Below are 22,577 nucleotides of genomic sequence, written 5' to 3' on the forward strand. Positions count from 1 at the left end.
CCTAGCTTTATAGAAGACATTTGGATTCTCTTTTCTGCTCCTGGATTTAATCTGTGGCAAAATGATGCTTCAGTTGACTTATATGAAGAATTACTAACTGACCTCATAAAGATATGTAGTTGGAAAAAGAGGAAATATTTTAATAGGAAAAAATTAGTATATTAGTTTTAACCTCATGAAAGGATTTCAGTAACTCTTGAGGTCCTTAGATCACAGTTTATGACAACCACTACAGATGATCTCTCAGTTCCCTTCCCATTCTAACTCCATGGTAATAGGTTAAATATTTGGTAGACTTAATTATCTAGAAAGTAGGTGGGTGGTAGGTAGGTGGTTAGAGGGCTGAACCTAGAGTCAGGAAGACTCAACTTTCTGAGTATAAATCCAACCTCAGACATGTGCCAACTGTGTGATCCTAGGTAAGTCATCCAACGCTGTTTGCTTCCATTTCCTCATTTGTAAAATGAGTTGCAGAATGAAATGGCAAAGCACTCCAGGATCTTTGCCAAGAAAATTCCAAATGGGGTCACAGAGTTGGTCACAACTGAAAAACAACTGAACAGCAACAAAAATATCTAGAAAACAAACTCCAGGAAATAAACACAAAAGGCCTTAGAGTAAACAAAATTAATACCACCAAGTCAAAACTCTGAAGCTTATTCATTAAACTTCAAGAAAAACCTCTTATTTGCTAATTTGGAATCTTACTATTGTTTTAAGCACAATTTTAATGAGTTTGTTTTTTGTTTTTACAACCCACAACAGTAAAAACTAGTGAATTAGAAAGGAAAGCTGCTAGGGACACACAAGATGACAGTGGTCAGGGATGAGAGGTGAGTGGCCAACAATAAAAAAGACACAAAAAATGTAAAAAGCAGACCCAAGAATTAAGAAAATGAAGTAAGCTATGGCCATTTAGTCTGGGAGCAAAGAATACTATATACCTGAATGAACCCTGAAGATATCATTATGTTCTAGTAATTCTAAAATGAAAATGGGGAAAAAGAGGAGGAAAGGAATAAACATCTACATAATATTTATTAAGTGCCAGGTACATTACAAATATTATTATCTCATCTGAGTCTCATCCTAGGAAGAAAATTTTAAATTATGTTAATCTGGAAGTTAGAGAAGTATTTATCAGAATGATTTTCATCAAGAAATCTTTAAAACAAAAAGTTTGGTTACAATAGCTAAGATTCAGCCATCTAGAAAATTAAGCTCCCTCTCCAACAATGCCAGATAAATGTGGTTTTACTATAGCTGAAAGCTAAATGATTCTAAATGATTCAACCATTTAGCCTTCTGAGAAAATCATAGCAAAACAGAGTCATTCCTTCCTTGTTATCCTATATAGTCTGAAGGAATGGATGAGGGATTAGAAGTGATTAAACTTGACCAAATTACTAAATGGTTTATAATTGATTTTATGCTAATACTTTTATTGACCATACAAAAATATACAATGCAATCAGTTTAGAAATTATTCCTATATTTCCTTTGTACTTATTAAAGGTTGCAATTGAGGTTTATCTTTTCCCCCCAAATAAGTAGGTCAAGTGAACATAAATCTTAGTATAAGCATGAAATACACTATAATTTCTGAAAAGATTCAAAAGCAAGAAAATTAAAAAATACAGCAAATATTTTAAAAGTGCATCTTTCTTACCAGGCATTTGCTTTATGTGGTCCAAACTATCGATGAGATCTTGACAACTTTCAGGCATTAAAACCGTTTGTTGATTTGGCTTAAAGGTACCAGAAACTAATTTGGACAACAGTTTATTAGAAGCCACTCCAGCACAGCCTGTGAGACCCAGCTGATTAAATATGGCTTCTCTCATCTCTTCTGCAATCTGTGATCCAATAAATAATCTTACGTGCAAAATGTCATTTAGGTTTACAGCTACAAAACAACATACAAGGTTAAATGTTAACAGTTAAAAGGGAGATAGGAAGTCATATCTTATATTGAGTCTATATTTTTTCCCTTGTATTGCTACACATTTTGACTTATTTTCTCTGTTGCTCATATAGCTAACATAAGTCAAACAGTGCTATTATCATCTTTATTTCAAACACCTATGCCAGTATTAATATACTCTTTGGATGCTTAATACATAATTGATTAAAGTCTTTCTATAAATACCTCCTATGGAAATGTTTGGCATAGGGGGCAGCTGGATGGCTCAGTGGATTAAGAGCCAGGCCTAGAGAGACAGGAGGTCCTAGGTTCAAATCTGGCCTCAGATACTTCCTAGCTGTGTGACCTTGAGCAAGTCACTTAATCCCCATTGCCTAGCCCTTATCACTGTTCTACCTTGGAGTCAATACAGTATTGACTCCAAGATGGAAGGTAAGGGTTTATTTAAAAAAAAAATATTTGGTATACAACTAGCTGCAGCCTTATGATTTTTCTATGTAACAATTTTTAAAACTAAGTGTGTTATACATAATCATTTGAAATATCTTGTCACTTTTGATGATTAGTATGACAAAATTAGAATAAGCATTCATTAAGCATGAAAAACAATAAAAGAACTTTACCTTTCCTCTTATAAAAATTATAGTTAACGTTAATTAACTATAACTAGCATTTTGTATAATGTGATCAATATAGTAAGTACAACTGTGATCAATATAAATTTGACTTTAAAGACATATAGGAAAATCAACTGTTTACTGTAGTTCTTTTCAAAATTTTCTAACCTATACATATGGAATATTGAACCTCACAAGAAACAGAATAAATTATATGCAGAAGCATTTGATGAGTTCTTGGCTTACGGGAAAAAAAGCTTTTCAGAAATAGAAAGGAAAACTGCTACTCTAATAATGCTGAAGAAAAAGGGAAAATTGCCAGAATAAAAAAAGTGGTGAAAACACTGGGGAAAACTGAACTCATAACAGTTTGGAAAAGAAATGCTAGACATAGTTAAGATTTTAAGAAACCAAGTATTAAAAAAAGAAAAAAGTTCAAAGAAAAAAAGAAGTAAAACTATAAATCCAAAGTTTCTAGTAGAGGGTTTAAAAAACAGATAGTTGTCTAAAAACAATAAAGTACTGATATTACAATTACAAATAATATTAATTAAGAGAAAAAAGGAGGGGCTAACTTAATTGCACAAGGAACTTCACATTGAGTTTAAACATGAAAAATATATGTATAAAAATATTAGGAGGGCTACATAAAAACTGGCATGGCCCAATAAACTTAATGTCAGAAAGGTTAAAGCATTCAAATAAACTTAGCCTTGTGAGAAATGCTAAAAACTATTTCAAAAGAGCTTTTTAGTATAGCTATGGTGTGTTAGACAACTAACAAGAAAGTTCTAGGTCATCTTCATGGGTGAGAAAGGTTAAACAATATGACTAAGAGGTAAATAAAACATAAAGTTGTATAAGATATCCCTAGTCTCTTTCAAATTAATTCAAGTTGCCAGACACAGAAAAATATATCCCCATGAATTAAAAGACCTTGTAGGTGTAATACCAGAACAATTTCTGGTAATTTTTGAGTGATGGCAGAAGATGAGGATGTTGGTAGATGATAAGCAATTATTTTGAATGAGGAAGATACAGGGTCTGGAAACTATAGTTTGATGGCAGCTGTAAAATTTGATAACTTATTAAATAGAAGAGTTGTGAACTCTTAAAAAAGAAAGCAGTGATCAGCCAAGAGCTATCCTGGGTTTACTAAAAACAAGTCATATCAAACTAAACTAATTTTTAATATAATAACTCTGCCTGCAGATCAGAAAAATTATACATGAAATCTAGATTTCAGGAAGAACAACGACGACGAAGACAATGACGATGATGATGATAATAAAGCAAGCCTAGTCTAAGAAGTTATCCTTATAAAAAAGGTTAATATGGTTTATTTTGTCGTCCTTGTCCCTTCTACTAGAGTTAGTCGTGCCTCCTCATGCAGGTAAGGAGATTCTAAAGTTTATAGAACTGGTCAATATCATAGGTAGAGTCACAGCTAAATGAAGGAGGCAGCTAGGTGGATCAGTAAATAGTGCTGGACCTGCAGTCAAAAGCATGAGTTCAAAAGTAGCCTCAGATACTTCCTAGCTATGGACAAGTCACTTAACCTCTGTTGGCCTTAATCCACTAGAGAAGGAAATGGCAAACCATTCCAGTATCTTTTGAAATGAAGGGATGTTTTGGGAGGTTTAGGAGTGTAACTGGAACAGGGTGAAGTCCCATTCTTACACTTTCCCAAGAAAATTTCATTGACACTATGGTCCTTGGAGTAATGAAGAGTAGAATACAACTGAATAACTGAACAACGACAGGTAGATGAATAAATTGGCACTGACCTACAAATTTAATAATGTTCCCCAATACAGCTGACAGAAAGCTAACAACAATAACAAATATCAAGATTCAGAAAGAACACTACATTTTAGAAGTAGTCTAAAGTAATAAAATAAAAAGTCCACCAAGGTAGGATCATCTAGGTTCTTGGTTACAGACCTCTACTACTGGCTAACCCATTTCCTGAGGTGGCCCTCTCCATATTAGATAGTTCTGTTTTTCCTCTTAAAGAGTTAATAAATTCAGTCTCTTTGCAATCTTCTAGCCTTTGCACCTAATTCTCTCCTCTGAGATCACACTCAAAAAAGTCTAATGATATGAAAGCCCTTCAAGTACTTAAAGACTCCCATCATTTCCCTACAGGGAAGGTAGGTTGAAATAGACTCCTGTTAAAATGTGAGATTTTTTTAAACCCTTAACTTCTGTGTATTGACTTATAGGTGGAAGAGTGGTAAGGGTAGGCAATGGGGGTCAAGTGACTTGCCCAGGGTCACACAGCTGGGAAGTGTCTGAGGCCAGATTTGAACCTAGGACCTCCTGTCTCTAGGCCTGGCTCTCAATTAAAATGTGAGATTTTAAGCAACCATGGAAATATGAGGGAATGGATATCTAGAGGAGATATTTGGAGACTGGAGAAGATCCCTAAAAGGAAAAGGAAATCAAATCAAAAATAGTCTACTTTGAAATATGGCATGAATAAGGTCTAATATAGGAATGATATGCTGAGGGGAAAGGAAGAGAGAAACTCTCATAAGAGAAAAGCTGTTAGTATGTTAACTCTTTTAAAGTTAAGACAGAGAAGCAGTATCTTACTTTTGAAAACAGTACTGAAAGACAATAGTGGTTGGGGTTGGCAGGCCTAGCTGCAATGACTATTCCATATATCTGTAATATTTGTTATAGTTTGCCAACTTTTGACAAAGGGATCAAATTCCCCAGAAACATTCTTGACTATGCAAGTAACCTTAACTACAAAGTAATATTGCTCACAAAGCACAGAAAATTTCAGTATAACAAAGTAACAAGTTATGAAATACTCAGTAGTTACTAAAAAGAGAAAATAAAAACTCACACTGATTATTATAAACATGACCAGAAACAACCACTCCAGAATAGTCATCACTTTGTAGCTGCTGCAGTCTCTTCTCAACTGTCTGGGTTACATCCACAAAATTTTCATCAAATCCTAGTCTTTCAACAACTGGACTGAATTCTTCTAGTAACTCTAAAAGGAAATAATATTAGTGTACATATGAACTGAAATTATTTTTCAATTACACAAATTTAAAATAATCTGAATAGCATGATGTATATTTTGTTAGACAAGAAAGCAGCTTAAGTTTCAGGATGTAACAAAACCTCAGTTATGTATAGTCTAACCATAATTTCTGTGTGTTATACTTTGAGAAATTTTTTTAAACTGCCAATAAAATAAAGTTTATTCCAGCACTTTCTAGGGCAAATCTTGAATTCAAAACATATTTAACAATCTACTAACTATTCTTCTAAATTAAAATAAGACCAAGGTATTAAAACATCTCCCATTAACAAAGAAAACTTAAGCTCTATTTACCAAATCAGCAAGTAGAGAAATCTATTTTTGAAAAGATTTTCAATAGGAATCCTCCCACCCATAAAAAGCTTTCTAGTTATTCCTGAACTAACCTGTAAAACTGAGTAAGCAAAGTGGACCATTATTGCATGCACTCCAGTTAGTCAAGTTTTACTGCCCAAGTTCACACAATAGGAAGTGTCTATAATATCATATTTGAACTCAGGCCCTCCTTACCCCAGACATGTTGCTCTGTCCAACAAGCCACCTAGATATGCCCCCTCCTTTTTTCATCTCAAAAAAAAATGGTTTATTAGAATGATTAAAAATATTTTCTGAAGAATGCCAACAAAAAAAAAACACTTAACCTTCGAAAATTCTATGGGAAAAAGAGAAAAAAAAATCAGAACCAACAGGATATGGTGAGATCCAATCAACCATATACAAAGACTTAAAAAAACAGCAAAACAAAAAAAAACAAAAAACAAAAAAACCAAGAATTGGTCACAAACTCAGGAAGAATTCAAAAATTAAATAAGACAGGTTGAAGAAAAATGGGAAAAAGAAATTAAAGTAATGTAAAAAGAAAATAATAGCTTTAAAAGAAAAATTAGTCAATTGGAAAAATGACAAAAATCCAATGAAGAAAAAAGCGTCTAAAAAAACCAGAATTGACCCACTAGAAAAAGAGGGGAAAAAATCCAATGAAGAGTGACATGAAAACAAGAATGGACCAAATAGAAAAGGAGGCTCAAAAGGACATGGAAGAAACTCAGTATTTAAAAATTAGAATTGGGCAAATAAAAGCTAATGATTTTAGGAGACATCAAGAAACACTAAAACAAAATCAAAGGAATGAAAAAATAGAAGAAAATATGAAATATCTCATTGAAAAAACAGACCTGGAAAAATAGATCCTGGAGAGACACTTTAGGAATAATTGTATTACCTGAAAGCCATGACCAAAAAAAAAAAGGCCTAGACATCATATTATAAGAAATTACCTAAAGAAACTGCCTGATATTCTTGAACAAGAGGATAAAATAGAGACTGAAAGAATCCACAGATCACCTCCTATAATAAATCTCCAAATGACAACTTCCAGGAATGTTATAGCCAAGTTCAAGAGCTCTCAGGTCAAGGAAAAAATACTGCAAAGCTGACAGAAAGAAACAAGTCAGATATGGAGCCTCAGTTAAAATTACATAGCATCTGGCAGCTTTCACATTGAAGGACCAGAAGGCTTAGAATATGATATTTCAGAAGGAAAGGGAACTGGGTTTACAGCCAAGAATCACCTACCCATCAAAACCAACTATATTCTTTCAGGAGAAAGTATGGTCATTTAATAAAATAGAAGATTTCTAAGCATTCCTGAAAAAACACCCAGATGACAAAGAGAAACTTTGATGTCCAAATTCAAAATTCAAGAGAAAAATAAAAAAGTAAATAAGAAAGAGAAAAAATGTAAGGGCTCCAATGAGCTCAAATGGCTTATAATTGTTATCAGTATCATAGTAGTTAGAAGTCTACATAGACAGACAGAGGATGTGGTAGTAAACTATTTAGGATGATATATGAAAAAAACTAGGGGTAAAAAAGAGGATTGTACTAAAAGAAATGGGAAGAGAGAAGTAAAATGGGGTAAAGTATATCACACAAAGAGACATGGGTTGGGGGGGGAATACTATTCCAACAGAGGGAAAGATGAGGATGGTGGCAAGTAATACTTAAATCTTACTCTCATTGGAATTGGCTCAGAGGGCAGAATAGCCAGATTCATTGTGTATAGAATCTATTTTACTCTACAGGGAAGTAGAAGGGGAATAATAAACAGGGTGGTGTGGAGGGGAGTTATATAAGAGAGGGAGAAATTAAGGTGGTGTGATTAAAGACCCTATAGAGAAGTAGGAGAGGAGTAGGGGGGGAGGTGGTAGGAAAGGGAGTAATATAAGAGAGGGGGAAGTGGGGAGTGATTAAAAGCAAAACACTGGTGTGGAGGGAAAGAGAAAGGAGAAAAGTCAGGATTAAAAGAGGAAATCAAGATGGAGGGCACAGATGGTAATCATAACTGTTAATGTAAATGGGATGAACTCATAAAATGGAAGCAGATAGCAGAGTCCTACCATATGTTGTTTACAAGAACACAGTTGAGATAGGTAGACATACACAGAGTAGAGATAAAAAGCTGAAGCAATATCAATTGAGCTTCAACTGAGCAAAGAAGGCAGGAGTAGCAATCATGATCTCAGACAAAGCTAAAGCAAAAACATCTGATTAAAAGAGATAAGGACAGAAGGTAAATCTTGATAAAAGGAAGTATAGATATTGAAGAAGTATCAGTACTCGACATATATACTAAAGGAGGTTAAGGAGAAAATAGATAGTAAAACTATACTAGTGGGGGGGCCTCACCTCCTATCAAAACTAGATAAATTAAATGAAAAATAAATAAGAAAAAAGTAAAAGAAGTGAATGAAATTTTAGAAAAATTAGAATTAATAGGTATCTGAATAGGGATAAAAAGGAATATACCTTCTTTTCAACAGCACACAGTACATATACAAAGCTTTACCACATAATGGGGCACAAAAACATCACAACCAAAGGCAGAAAAGTAGAATAAATGCAACGTTTTTAGATCATAATGCAATAAAAATTATAATCAATTAAGTTTCATGGAGAAGCAAATTAAAAATTAATTGGAAACTAAATAATCAAATTCTTCAAAACTGGTGGGTCAAAGAACAAATTATAGAAATAATCACTGATTTCATTGAAGAGAATGACAATGAGGAAACAACATATCAAAATTTATGGGATACAGCTGAAGCTAAACTTGGGAAAATTTATATCCTTGAGTGTTTATATCAACAAAATAGAGAAAAAGCAGATCAATGAATTGGGCATGCAACTAAAATAACTAGAAAAAGAACAAATTAAAAATACCCAGTTAAAAAGTAAATTGGAAATCATAAAAATCAAAGGAGAAATAGATAAAATTTAAAGTAAAAGAACTATCAAACTAATAAATAAGACTAGGAGCTGATACTATGAAAAAAGCAAATAAAATAGATAAAATATTGGTTAACTGGATTAAAAAAGAAAGAAGAGAATCAAATTACCAATATCAAAAATGAAAAGTGATTTCACCTCTAATGAATAAGAAATTAAGGAATTATGACAATAAATCTGACAACCTTCATGTATGAATATTTATAAAAATAAAAATTGCCTAAATCAACAATAGAGGAAATAGAATACTTAAAGAATCCCACCTCAGAAAAAAGAAATGGAGGAAATAGAATACTTAAAGAATCCCACCTCAGAAAAAGAAATTGATTAATTCATCAATGAAGACCCCAAGAGAAAAAACTTCAGGGACAGATGGATTCACAAATGAATTCTATCAAACATTTAGAGAATAATTAATCACATTCTTACCAAATTCTTTTCATGACACAAATATGGTACTGATACCTAAGCCAGGAAGACCAAAAATGGAGAAGGAAAATTATAGTTCAATCTCCTTAATGAATATAGATGCAAAAATCTTAAATAAAATACTAGCAAAGAGACTATAGCAATATATCACAAGGAATTTTCACTATGACCACATGGGATTTATACCAGGAATGCAAAGCTAGTTTAATATTAAGAAAACTATTCATATAATTGACCATATCAATAATCGAACTAATAGAAATTACATGACTATCTCAATAGATGCAGAAAAAACCTTTGGCAAAATACAACACCCACCCATTGAAAACACTAGAAAGGATAGGAATAAAAGGACCTTTCCTCACAATAAGTAGCATTTACTTAAAACCATCATCTGTATCATTTGCAATGGGGATAAGTTTGAAGCCTTCCCAATAAGATCAGAAGTGAAGCAAGGATGCCCATTACCACCACTATTATTTAATATTATACTAGAAATGCTAGCTGTAGCAACTGAAGAAGAAAAAGAAATTGAAGGAATTAAAGTAGGCAACAAGTAAACAAAACTATGACTACGGATGATATGATGGCATACTTAGAGAATCCTAGAAAATCAATTAAAAAGCTTGTTGAAATAATTTATAACTTTAGTAAAATTGCAGGGTACAGAATAAACCCACAAAAATCATCAGCATTTCTATATATTTCCAATAAAACTCAGCAACAAGAATTAGAAAGAGAAATTCCATTTAAAATAACAAGATAATATAAAATATTTGGAAATCTACACAGCAAGACAAACACAATTACAAAACACTTTTTCACACAAATAAAATTAGATCTAAATAATTGGATAAACATTAATTAATTGCTCATGGGTAGGATGAGCTAATATTAAAAAATGACAATTCTATCTAAATTAATTTACTTATTCAGTGCCATACCTATCAAACTACCAAAACACTTTTATAGAACTAGAAAAAAATTATAATAAAATTCATCTGGGAGAACAAAAGATCAAGAATATCAAGGGAACTAATGAAAAAAATGTGATGGATGGTGGCCTATCAGTAACCAGATGTTAAGTTATACTGTAGAGCAGTAATTATCAAAATAACTAGTTAATAAATAGAAGGGTAGACCAATGAAAAAGACTAAGGATAAATGACCTAAATCTAGTGTTTAATAAACCCAAAGATCCCAACTTTTGGGATAAGAATTCACTATTTGACAAAAATTGCTAGGAAAATTAAAAAAGAGTATGGTAAAAATTAGGTTTAGATCAATATCTTGCACCCTATACCAAGATCAAAACAATTATATGATTTAAAAGAGTGCTATAAATAAATTAGGGGAATGTAGAATAGTTTGCCTGTCAGATCTATGGAGAAGGGAAAAATTTAAGACCAAAGAAGAGATAGAGAACATTAAAATATGTAAAATGAATAATTTTGCTTATATTAAATTAGAAAGGTTTTGTACAATTAAAACCGATGAAACCAAGATTAGATCAAGCAGCAAACTGGGAAAAAAAATTTTATAAGAAATGCCTCTGATAAAGGTCTAATTTCTCAATCATATAAAGAACTAAGTCAAATTTATTAAGAAATCAAGTAATCGCCAACAGATAAATGGTCAAAGGATGTGAACAGGCAATTTTCAGATGAAGAAATCAAAACTATCAATAATTACATGAAAAAATATTTTAAATCCTTCTTTACTAGAGAAATGAAAAGTAAAACAATTCTGAGACTGGCCAATATGACAGTAAACAACTAGCAGATTGGCCAATATGACAGTAAAGAAAAAAAAATGTTGGAGGGGGTGTGGCAAAATTGGAACACTAATGCATTGCTGGCAGAGTTGTGAATTGATCCAACCATTCTGGAAGGCAATTTGGAATTATGTTCAAAGGGCTTTAAAAGAATGCATACCTTTCAATCAAGCCTGGCATAAAGCCCACTTTCCAGCCATGATCAGGAAAAAAAAAAAAAGCGAGGGGCAGAGCTACACAAAACTTATATCCTCCCTGTGTTAAAATGTAACATGAGAGGGAATACAGGAAGCTGGGATTTAGAGTTCTGGGGAACAAATGCTAATTATACAATAGCATAAGTGGTCTTTTTTTTTTAAACCTTACCTTTCATCTTGGAATCAATACTATATATTGGTTCTAAGGCAGAAGAGTGGTAAAGGCTAGGCAATGGGGGTAAAGTGACTTGCCCAGGGTCACACAGCTGGGAAGTGTCTGAGGCCAGATTTGAACCTAGGACTTCCCATCTCTAGACCTAGCTCTGAAAATCCACTGAGCCACCCAGATGCCCCCCCATAAGTGGTCTTTAAACACAAGAGGATACTGTATTTATTTTAGGGGCAACAGGAAGCAAAGAAGAAGGAGAATGAGATGAATATTAATTTGGCAGCTTAATGGAGAATAGAGTAGATTGAGGAAAAGCCTGGATGCAAGGAAACCAAATAGGGAATCAATGCAATAATACAGGCAAGAACCTAGTTTAGGGTGCTTCTGGTAGGAGCAGAGAGAAAAGAAAACAGATTTTGTAGAGGTAAAACTGATAAGATTTGATAACAAATTAGATATAAGGGCAAAATGAGTCTGAGAAACCAAAGATAACTCCTTAATGTCAAGTCTAGGTGACTAGAAAAATGGTGACATGCTTGACAGAAATAAGTTAGAGGGGGTGGGTTTAGGGGGAAAGGAAAAATTCAATTTTATGCATATTGTATTTGACATGTTTATGGGACATCAAGGTAGAGATGTTTAATAAAATTGAAGGAAAGGGCCTAGGGCTCAGAAAAAAAGATTAAGATTAGGTATATAGTTAGAAGTCATCTGTATAAAGACAGCAAAACTCATAAGAACAGATAAAAAAGACCCAAAAAACAGAAAAAAAGATGGCCCAGGACAGATGCTCAGGGTATATATAAGAACAAGAGAAAAGACAAACAAACAAACATGGAAGAATCAGTTCCACAAAAGAGAGTAAGGATCAGCTGGACAAAAAAGGAAGAAAGCCACACCAGAACAGTATCATGAAGCTCAAGGAAGAGAAAGTAACAGAAGGAATGGCTCATCAATAGTGAAAAATATTGTAGAGAGTTCAAGAAAAATGAAGAACTTGGGGCTAATATTAAAAGGGAAAGCATCCTATAGAAGATGGAATTTGAGTGGGGCCTTGAAGAAATCAGGAAAGTTAGAAGAGAAAAGAATAAGAAGATCAAGTGAAAGTTATTTTTTAAAATAACATTTCTATGGCATTTTAAGGTTTGCAAATGGCTTTTAAAAATAAATATGGGCATCATTGTAGGAAGCAAAGAAGTAGTCAGTGGATAATGGGAAAGAGGGAGGGGGTAAAAAAAGAAGAGGAGGAAGAGAAAAAGGAGGCGAATGAAAGACAGAGATAGAGAAACAGAGAGAATAATCCGAGGGGCCAGATCTCAAAGAAGACAGAAAAGGAGGATCAATGGTACAAAAAAGAGTGTTCTCAGAGAAAATGGTCTCTACTATTGAAATGTATCCTCCAAGTTTATAACCTTATGTTATTTTGTTAAATAGTTGTTTGGTAAAGGCCTGAGAATAACATAGAACTGAATGCAGGGGTTTTGAGACTTGCTATTTTTTCACTTTCACTTAATTCCACATTGTCTGCTGGGCTCCAGATGGTTATGGTTACCAAAAAGTAGCATCTGAATATAGTTGTCCCATATAACCTAGAGCCTGTGGGGAATTTTTTTTCATTTTGCCTGAATACACTTGCCTTTTACTATAAAAAGTCAATCTATAAGGACAAAGTAAGGAATAAGACATTAGGCATGAAGAGAATATATCTTTTTTTGGTTTTGTTTTTAAGAATAAAAATTCACCTAAATCCTACTTCCCCATGTAGCTTCTTCATTATACATAGTAGGAGTCTAGTAAATATTTGTGAATATATGAATAAATATAGTAAATTTCTTAAGTTCAACATCAACGTGATAGCTCCCTATAATCTGGAATGGATCAAAAGTTGATCATGATAACTATATGAATAAGGTCTTGCCATTTGTCCTCATTTTTTCAGACTGATAGGCTTAATTTCAAACCATCTCTCTAAAGGTGAGATGGTATATCAACACTTTAGGAGAAGGGAGAAGACAGTACAAAAGGAAGAAAAAGAACTGGCAGTCATAAACTGAGCTCTGATTTCTTTCTCTGATGGCTGCCACCTTAATCTATTCTGGCAATTATGAAATATTTTAATTTGAAAGCCTTTGAAGTTAGCAGCTCAAAGCAACAATTTTGAAGAGCAAACAAATGAGAAATGAAGATATTTATAAGAAAATATTTTCTTTACAAAATATGAGAGATGAAAAAATGAATATGGCAACTTTTGTACAAATTAGTTTGTGCTTCAGTTTCTCATTCTCTCTTCAATCATTAAAATAATTACAGCTCAATTTTTTTAATGTAGTAGTTTGAACTGCATTAAATTAGATTTAATACAAACTTAAAATTCTTAGAAATATATGAAGGTCAACTAGGTAACTCAGTGGATTGAGAGCCAGGCCCAGAGACAGGAGGTTCAAATCTGGCCTCAGATACTTCCTAGATGTGTCATCCTAGGCAAGACACTTAACCCTCATTGCCTAGCCTGTACTACTCTTCTGCCCTGGAACCAATACATAGAATTGATTGTAGTGAAGAAGATAAGGTTTAAAAAAATATATGCTTATTTATATAGACAATTTTTAAAAACCTATGAAGTTAATCACCTTTTGCAGAATGTTTTAAGTACTGTTGGGAATATTGTACATATCTCTTTATAGTTAATTTTTAAAACGCACATGTTTATAATGTTATATTTATCTAAAACTCAAAATATAAAGCTCTAAGTTCATTGTTTCTATATTAAGTTTTATTTGCCAGTGTTCTACTAATATTTGCAAAGCACCAGTGAGGAAAATCTCATTTAGAATCACTAACAAAATTCCTATCACAGTGATTCCAGTCAATATTATCTCTAACATATAGATTTAACTTTATGTGATCTCTTTCCACATGAAACCATCATGATATGACATGAAATTTTTTTAGTTTAGTTTTTTTTTTTTACATTTTTTTTAAACCCTTGTACTTCGGTATATTGTCTCAGAGGTGGAAGATTGGTAAGGGTGGGCATTGGGGGTCAAGTGACTTGCCCAGGGTCACACAGCTGGGAAGTGGCTGAGGCCGGGTTTGAACCTAGGACCTCCTGTCTCTAGACCTGACTCTCACTCCACTGAGCTACCCAGCTGCCCCTACATGAAATTTTATTTGTGTGTGTATGTGTGTATATATATGTATATAAACTAAACGATTTTACAAGAATTTGAAGAGCCATCTCTGTCTATAAATTATACCTGTAACTTTATATGACATTTCTCTGTAGCGTGTCAGGTCTTCTCCATTTACTAGCACTAGTTGTGGACACTTTTCTTTCGCATCTCTCACAGACATCAGTTTCTTAACTCCAAGCTTCCTGGCTTCATAGTTACAGGTGACAACCAAATATTTTTGCTGAACACCTGTGGGGAAAACAATGTTAGCAGAAAACCCAGCAAGATAAAGGGGAATCACAAATATATTTATAAAGCATGTTGTAATGCAAAATATTAAAGAAAAAATCTCCAAATGCTTAATTTATAACAATCTCCTTTCATTAATAAAATTGTAAGAGATAAGAAACACTGGAATCTCGAGCTATTATCTACTCATAAAGATTTATGAGGTAACCAGACTATTTCAATAACACTTTATATTAAATATCCAAAATGAATTCTTATTAGCCAATCACAATCTTTAGGAATTTTATTTCAAAGAAAATTTGAGCCTGAGTCACTTAGTTAAAACTCTGTAGCCATTATCAAGAATTAAAGGGGCAGGAATTGAATCTGTCATTTCATTGTTAGAGAAAACATCTACTTGAAGAAACTACCATTACCAGGAAAGTCATTTCTTTTCTCTAACTAGTTAGGGAAGCAAAAGGTGAGAAAAATTATGATCAGCAACATAACATAATCTTAGCACTGAGAAGTTAAGCAACTTGCTCAGGATCACACAGCCAGAACCTTTCAGAGACAAGTTTTCCTGGCTTCAAGAATAACTCTCTACTCATTACACTATACTGTCTCCTTTTAGATACTGATTATTGACTATAACAGTAAAAAGTGCCCCATACTCAAATGCATTTAAATATAAACCATGAAACACTAATAAATGGATCAGTTTCACAGGGAAGAGGAAACATGCTCTATATTTTTGGGGTTTCTTACAACCAATGACCAAAAGTCAACTTCTGGGTTTTTTATTTTGTAAAATATGAATAAAAATCTCTAACATTTTCTTAGATGGCAGAGAAGGAATTAACTTTACTCTTAGCTAATTATCACAAGTTATTCTCTATTAAAAATTTTCAGAACTGGAATAACTGTCAAACAAAATTAATTGCTAGTTGCTGCTAATAAAAATTCACTTTCATCTTCTGAACATTTTGACACTGAGGAGTATTCTATTTCAAGTACTAGCTTGTCATAATTATTAGAGGTACCCCACCTCCAATGCTGATTACTAAACTTGTTTCTTTGTTGAACTAAACAGCAAAGGTATTCAGGAAGCACTATGGGCCAAAGGGAAGCAAAAGGTGAGAAAAATTATGATCAGCAACATATTAAAATCTCAGTTTTACCAATTTTTTGAAGATAGCCTAAGTTTTACATGAAATATTTCAGTCAGAGCATCAGATTCAGAAATAAATTATGTTGCAGAAAACAATTATATATAAGTTAACTCACAAACTTTTAATGACAAAAACAAACTATTTTGCCTAGTACCAATTTACAAAGGATTAAATTAGTATAAAGTACAATTTTAAGCAAAACATATTATTTAATTCCTTTATTTTCCTCAAAGGTACTGACTAGATAGTCATTCTTCAACTTCAAAAGTGTACTACAATGTTCTTCTGAACTTTTGTTCAAAGCAATTTGTTAAAACTGAATTTCAGTTCCTTAAAGTATGTTTCCCTATAGTGTGTTTATGGAATTCTACAAGTTCCACTTTAAACAACTCATGCTCAAACATCTCCTATAAGTAAAGTACTTTTCAAAATCCAGCAAGTTCTACTCAAATATCAAGTAACAATTAGTTTGATACACAAGAGGCAGCTGGTGGCACCGTAGAATTCTGGGCATGAATTCTAGAAGGTGAATTCAAATCCATCCTCAGGCACTAACTAGTTATATTATATAACCTGGGCAACCTCTTCTAGCCTCAGTTTTCTCCACTATAAAATGGGGGTAATAATATCTCCCTCCCAGCATTGTTGTGAGGATCAAATGAAAGATGTATAAAGCATTTAGCATGGTGCCTGTCATGTATTAGGTGCTATATAAATGCTTATTCTCTTTCCCAAAAAAACTCAATTGCAATATATATATCTGCATTGCCTATATTTTTCACAAAATTTCCACCTATTCTTGCAGGGTTTGTCATCTACTCTATGAACTCAGAATCTCACAATGTCAGAGCTGAGACTTTTAAAGCTCAGTTCCTCAGAGCATCATCCTGGGAATTGTAGAGAATTCTTCAGAGGATTCATTAGGTCAGAAGTATTCTCATAATAATACTAAGGCATTTCAATTTCTAATAAAGCAAATATTGATGGATATAACATAAACAAAAGGTCTTTAGGGTCCTCAATAATTTTTAAGAGTATAAAGTTTTCTAAGTTTTAAAAATTATTTAGAATTGCTTGCTTAAGTACAACCCACTTATTTGATGAGGAAATGGGAAAATAAACTAATATCATAAGACTAGTAAATGGCACAGCCAAAATTTGAATCAAATTCTTCTCATTTCAATTATAGTTGTCTTTCAGCTATATCATGCTATGTAATCTTGTGTTTATTCCACTAATTCAAGAATGCTACTTGTGTTAATTTTTAAACATGCTAATGCCCTGAACTTCAAGAACAAGGGCTATTTTCTATCCTCAGTGACTAGCACAGGGTCCAGAAGGGGCTCTCAATAAATGACTGGTGACAATGACTTTGATATTGTAGGAAATTCCATTCCTTACCTCCAAATTCATTGAAAAAATTCATTTCAACAAAATTTCAATGAATATTTTTAGGACTAAGAACTTAATAAATCTGAGCATCTTCTATTTCCCTCTTTTAGCCTCTATAGAAGTAGAAAAGGCTAAAAATTCATGGCTGAGGACAATTTTATATTTTTTGGCTACTGTATGAATTGCTATGGCAATAGAAAAAATTCACCATCTGATGGCTGACCTTCTGGGTATGAGAAAAGTGACAATAATATCTGGTATTTCTCAGGAATTACTTCTTCCCCACAAGAAATGTGAAGAGCTGCCATTTAATATTTTTCTCCTAGCACCTAACAGTGCATTATACATATAAGGTACTCAATTAAAATTTATTGAATGACTATAGATCACATCAACTTCAAAATAACAGTGCTAGTATTTATTCTCACCTTTTAGGTGGGGAAACTCATTTCAAGTATCTTAATAATGCAAATGGAAAGTAAGCAGTAAAAACAGCTAGGCCTTAAGGGCAATGAGAAAAAAAATTAAGCTATTTATTGGTTTTGCACTGTATGTACCCTTATCTAAATTATTTGCTGTTTAAGATGATCCATGTATAAAATGAGGATTATAAAATCTACACTACTTCATTAATATTTATTATAGTACCAGAACCATTTTTAAAGTTTTATAATACTAAGCTGAATAAAATAGAATGAATGGAACACAAACCCCCACCCCCGTTCAGTTCTAACAGATTTGCTTAATTCTAATACATAGAAAAAGGGGAAAGAAAATATATAAGTCCAGAAATACCTAAAGGTTTGCCTTTTAATTCTGGATGAGAGATCATTTCTACTTGTGCATAAAAGCAATCCAGATCCACGTGCACTATGACTCTGTAGGAAGCACTTCCTGCTGGCACAACTTGGTTATGAACTGCACCACATGCAAAGGAATGCAAAATATTTTCAGACTCCTTACTCTATGCTAACATGATAGAGCAGTTGTAAAAGATGGCAAACGACAAAAGTGGGATCAGCCAGGCATAAAAGTTTTTCATCTCTCTGATTAATCCTGTAAGTCAAGGCTGCTAAATTATAAAATTTAGAATACTCCAATGGATGCCAAAAAACCTTTTATCTGACATTTATACATTTTCTACTTTTCAGCATACTAAAAATTCTGAAAAAAATTCAACTTGATATCACCCAGTATTGAAAAACTACCATCTAGACATTAACAGTAAAAAAATAAATATCCTCTTGGAAGGGACATAAAGTGATTTAAACAATAATCTCCAAGGAACTAAGCTAACCTGTGATTCCTTGCAAACTTCATTATACTTGGCCCACGTGGTAACATCAGAACACAGAATGGCAGAGGCAGAGAAATAAAAGCTATGTAGCTCAAAGAGCTTAACATCTCTATTACTAGACTTGTCACTGTACTTGTCACATCTTGTCTCAAGATGAAACCTCTTGGGATGATTAGAGCCAAGAGGAGGTTGCACCTGCTCTTTGCTTAAGGCTTATTCTGGCCTATTCCAAACCACAACAGAGCTTCAACCAGCCACAGGCCCATCTAGTTGTGTGAGGGAAGCAATGGGTGGGGTAAGGTTGGCTGGGAAAGGGCCCTCCCTGGGGGGCCTAGGGGAGGGTACAGCAGCAATAAGCACTGCCCCACCCTAGGTTTTCACCCGTTGGGCCTATCTTATCCATTCCTTCCAGAGCCACGCGGAAAACAGACCAACTTCTGCGAGGAAGGGTATGGGAGGATTTACCCTTGGGCGAGATTTTCATATTTTCAAACCTTTAAAATGGTGGGAGGCCCTTTTATGTTCCCATTTTCTTTCTTTCTTTTAACGACAGTAAGAAAAGTTTTTGGAAATATGCCCTTGCTTGCCTAGCACGTGGAGGCGGTAGGGAGAAGCAATGACCCTTAACCCTTCAGCACCCTTGCCTACACCGGACATCCCAGCAGCCTTTGCGGCACACTCTTGCCCTCCCCGGAGCCTGGTGGGTCACCGGGAAAAGCCTAGAACCAGAATCAGGATGCAGAGCGCAGCCCTAGACCCTAGGACTTCCCAGCCCTAGCCCTCCACGAGATCTCCGCCCCTGAGGCGGGGCCGGCCTGGGCCACCTCGGCCGCCTCCCGCTTCGGAGCCGACTGAGGCCCTTCCCCTCTCCCTGCGGCTGGTCTCATTTACACGGAGCGGGGCGAATGGCCTCCTTTGGCCCCGTGGCCCTCTGGGTGCCTCCTGCTGCCCCCCGAAGCAAAGGCTCCATCCTGTCTTCCTCCTCGTCCTCTTCTTCCTCGTCCTCTTCCTCCGGCTCCACCCCCAGCGTCTCCATTCCTTGGCGGCCAACCGCAGCTCGGGCTTCCTGCCGCCTCCGCCCCCGTCGCCCAGGGAAACCGCGGGCTCATAGGGCCCAGCCCCTTTTCTGCCTTCTCGCGCGCGCCGCGTTTGCGCGGCAGGCAGAGGCTGACCTGCCCGTTAGAGACGGAGATGTACGCATGCGCACGGATTGGCGCCAGCTCGCCCACCTGTTCAAAAAGGAAACTCATAGTAAACCTGAAACGTCCTGGAGCTGACACTTTTCTGGTCTGCCGGGGAAGTCCCGCAGGGCCTGAGCTGGGGTTTAGGTCCCTAAGAGAAAGATGTAAACCACCAGCCTAGCCATTTTCAGTTGCCTTTTAATGGGACTACAAATAGCCCCACACCACATAGATACTCATCCCTTCCCTAAGACTAGCCATATTCATTAGCAAAGTGGCCTAGTTTCCAGTTACTGAGGATTCTAGAGTTGCATGCAGGTGCTTATCCATCCTATACTTGTGAGGTTGATTCTTTGAGTCCATATGTAAAATGTTTATATTTATCCGTACTGAATACCATCCTATTAGATTCAGCCCTGTTTTGCAGAGGCCTATGACCTTTTTGGATACTTTCATCCACTGTGTTAGCTATTTCTCCCACCTTTATGTCATCTGCAATTTGATAAGCATGCCATCACTGCCTTTATTTAAATAAATAAATTTAAATTAAAAAAATATTAAGTAATACAAGACCAATCACAGGTCCTCTTGCCATCCAATGGAGACCTCTGAGTATGTGGACCCTAAAGCATTCAGACTACCCTGAGACTTGCCATGTAATTCCAAATCTCTCCCCCTATAATATAGCTCCATATTTTCTACAAGAATAATATAAGGTTCTTCAATAAATGTTATGTTAAAATCTAGCCAAACTTTTAACATTCCACTAATCTATTAACTAAATTGCCAAAAAGAAAAAAGAAAAGAAATAAGATCATTCTGTCATGACCTGTCTTCATAAAACTATGAAGGCATTTTGTAATCACCACTTCCTTTTCTAGATGTTCACTAACCATCTCTTTAATGATTCATTTTGCCACATCGCACTGCTGATTCATATTAAACTTGCAGTCCACCAAAACCCCCAGATCCTTTTTAGACAATCTGTGGTCTAACTATGCATTTCTTATTTTACTTGCGATACTGATATTTTTTCAACCCAAGTCAAGTCTTTACATTTATCCCTGTCCAAATTCATTTTATTATGAATCATTCATTATTTTAAACTATTGAGATGATTTTAGATCATTACTGTTAGCCTGCATGTTAGCTATTTTTCCCATCATGTTCAAATTTGATAGGCATCTCATCTATTCATTTGTTAACTTGATTTTTCCTATGGCCTCCTATTTGATATCCTTTCTTCTCTTCCTCTCTCCAATCCATCTTCTATACAATTGGACAATTAGTGTTCCTAAGATATGTCTAATTATGTCACTCCCCTGCTCAAAAATTGTTAGCAGCTCCCTATTGCAAACTCCAAAAAACCTGACATTTAAAGCTTGCCACAGTTTGACTCCTACTTACTTTTCCAGACTTATAATGCTTTCATTCAAGCCCTCTACATTCTGGACAAAATGGTTTGCTAGTGGTTCCTGGAACTCATCATTCCACTTCCCCTCTCTCCACCTTTGCATAGGCTTTTTCCCTCAATCCAATCTCTTCTCACCTCAGCTTCTCAGAAATTCCTAGCTTCTTTTAAGTTGCAGGTCAGGTAACACATCCCATAGGAAACCTTTCCTGATCTCCTCAGATACCAATATTTTCTATGTCTTTGTGTCAACTTATATTTTTATCTAGATGAGTATATATAAATTAATTCCTTACTATGTGGTGCTAGAATAAGACTGTCTTTTACCTCTTTTGTATAAATAGTGCAGAGAATAGTGCTTGGCACAGAATGCTTATTGATTAATTGCCCAACACATTATATACTGTATACATTTGGATACCTCAGTAGAATGTAATTTTCTGGGGCACAGCAGCTATTTCATTTTTGTATTTGTAGAACTGTACACTAAAACAGTGCCTTCTTTGTACATAGGCACTAAATAAATGCTTGTTGGATTAGATTAGATTGGTTTAGAATGGGAGAATATGAAACACTAATATCTAAGGTTCTCCAGAAAGAAAAATTCATAAAAATTATTCCTAATCTAGATGAAACAAGTTGCTTATATTATTATATCATCATTGCTCTGATTTCAGAAAACATGGAGTAGAGGAAATAAAATGATCCCCTAAATTTGTTGGTATGAATAAAAACATAATGAATTTGGTTAATTGGCATGTCTTTTATTTAGAATTCCCTCATGAAATCTGAGAAAACAAGTATTTAAACCATAAGGATAATTTGGTACATATAACAGCTGAGAAAAACACAACCAGGTTAAACAAACATTGTTTTTAATTAAACACAATTTCAGCCCACACAGTCTAATGGTAGAACTCCCAAAGAAAAAGATTCTTTCTACTGACTGCTACTGCCTCTCATGCTCATCTTAATTTACTTAGAAGAGAAGCAGACAGTTCAGAGACATTGCTGTAGCAAGCTTTCAGGAAATGAGGGGGAAGAAGTAAGAGCTTAGTGGTAGTGGAGAGGGAAGGAGGCAGGAAAGTATTTGAAAGTGTCAGTAATGCATTGATAAAAAATTTTGAAAGCCTGGAAAGATTAGTGTTGGTTTCATCCTAATATCATTCTTTCCAGTTCTAATAAAACATAAGTTTCCAGGTATTTGTGTGGTGCTTGTTTATTTAAGTAGACAAATCAAATTGCAAGTAAAATGTGAAAA

General features: G+C 34.6%; 1 protein-coding gene across 7 annotated transcripts in view; it reads right to left on the bottom strand.

Moving 5' to 3' along the window:
* The window catches only part of POLI (DNA polymerase iota), a 33,261-nt gene extending 13,501 nt beyond the window's left edge, over positions 1-19,760 (bottom strand). Inside the window, exons 1-5 of one of the 7 annotated variants that reach the window (XM_044657812.1) lie at positions 19,656-19,760; positions 18,223-18,349; positions 14,720-14,884; positions 5,399-5,551; positions 1,670-1,906 (exon numbers count right to left, since the gene is read on the bottom strand). In XM_044657812.1, the coding sequence (XP_044513747.1) occupies positions 1,670-1,906; positions 5,399-5,551; positions 14,720-14,884; positions 18,223-18,349; positions 19,656-19,760 (787 nt within the window). Of the gene's footprint in view, positions 1-1,669; positions 1,907-5,398; positions 5,552-14,719; positions 14,887-18,222; positions 18,350-19,615 lie in introns of those variants that run through there. The other 6 variants (XM_044657811.1, XM_044657813.1, XM_044657814.1 and 3 more) reach the window with 6 other exon arrangements.
* Positions 19,761-22,577: the final 2,817 nt, after the last annotated feature.

The sequence above is a fragment of the Gracilinanus agilis genome, chromosome 1 (assembly GCF_016433145.1).
Source record: "Gracilinanus agilis isolate LMUSP501 chromosome 1, AgileGrace, whole genome shotgun sequence".
NCBI classification, from domain to species: Eukaryota; Metazoa; Chordata; class Mammalia; order Didelphimorphia; family Didelphidae; genus Gracilinanus; species Gracilinanus agilis.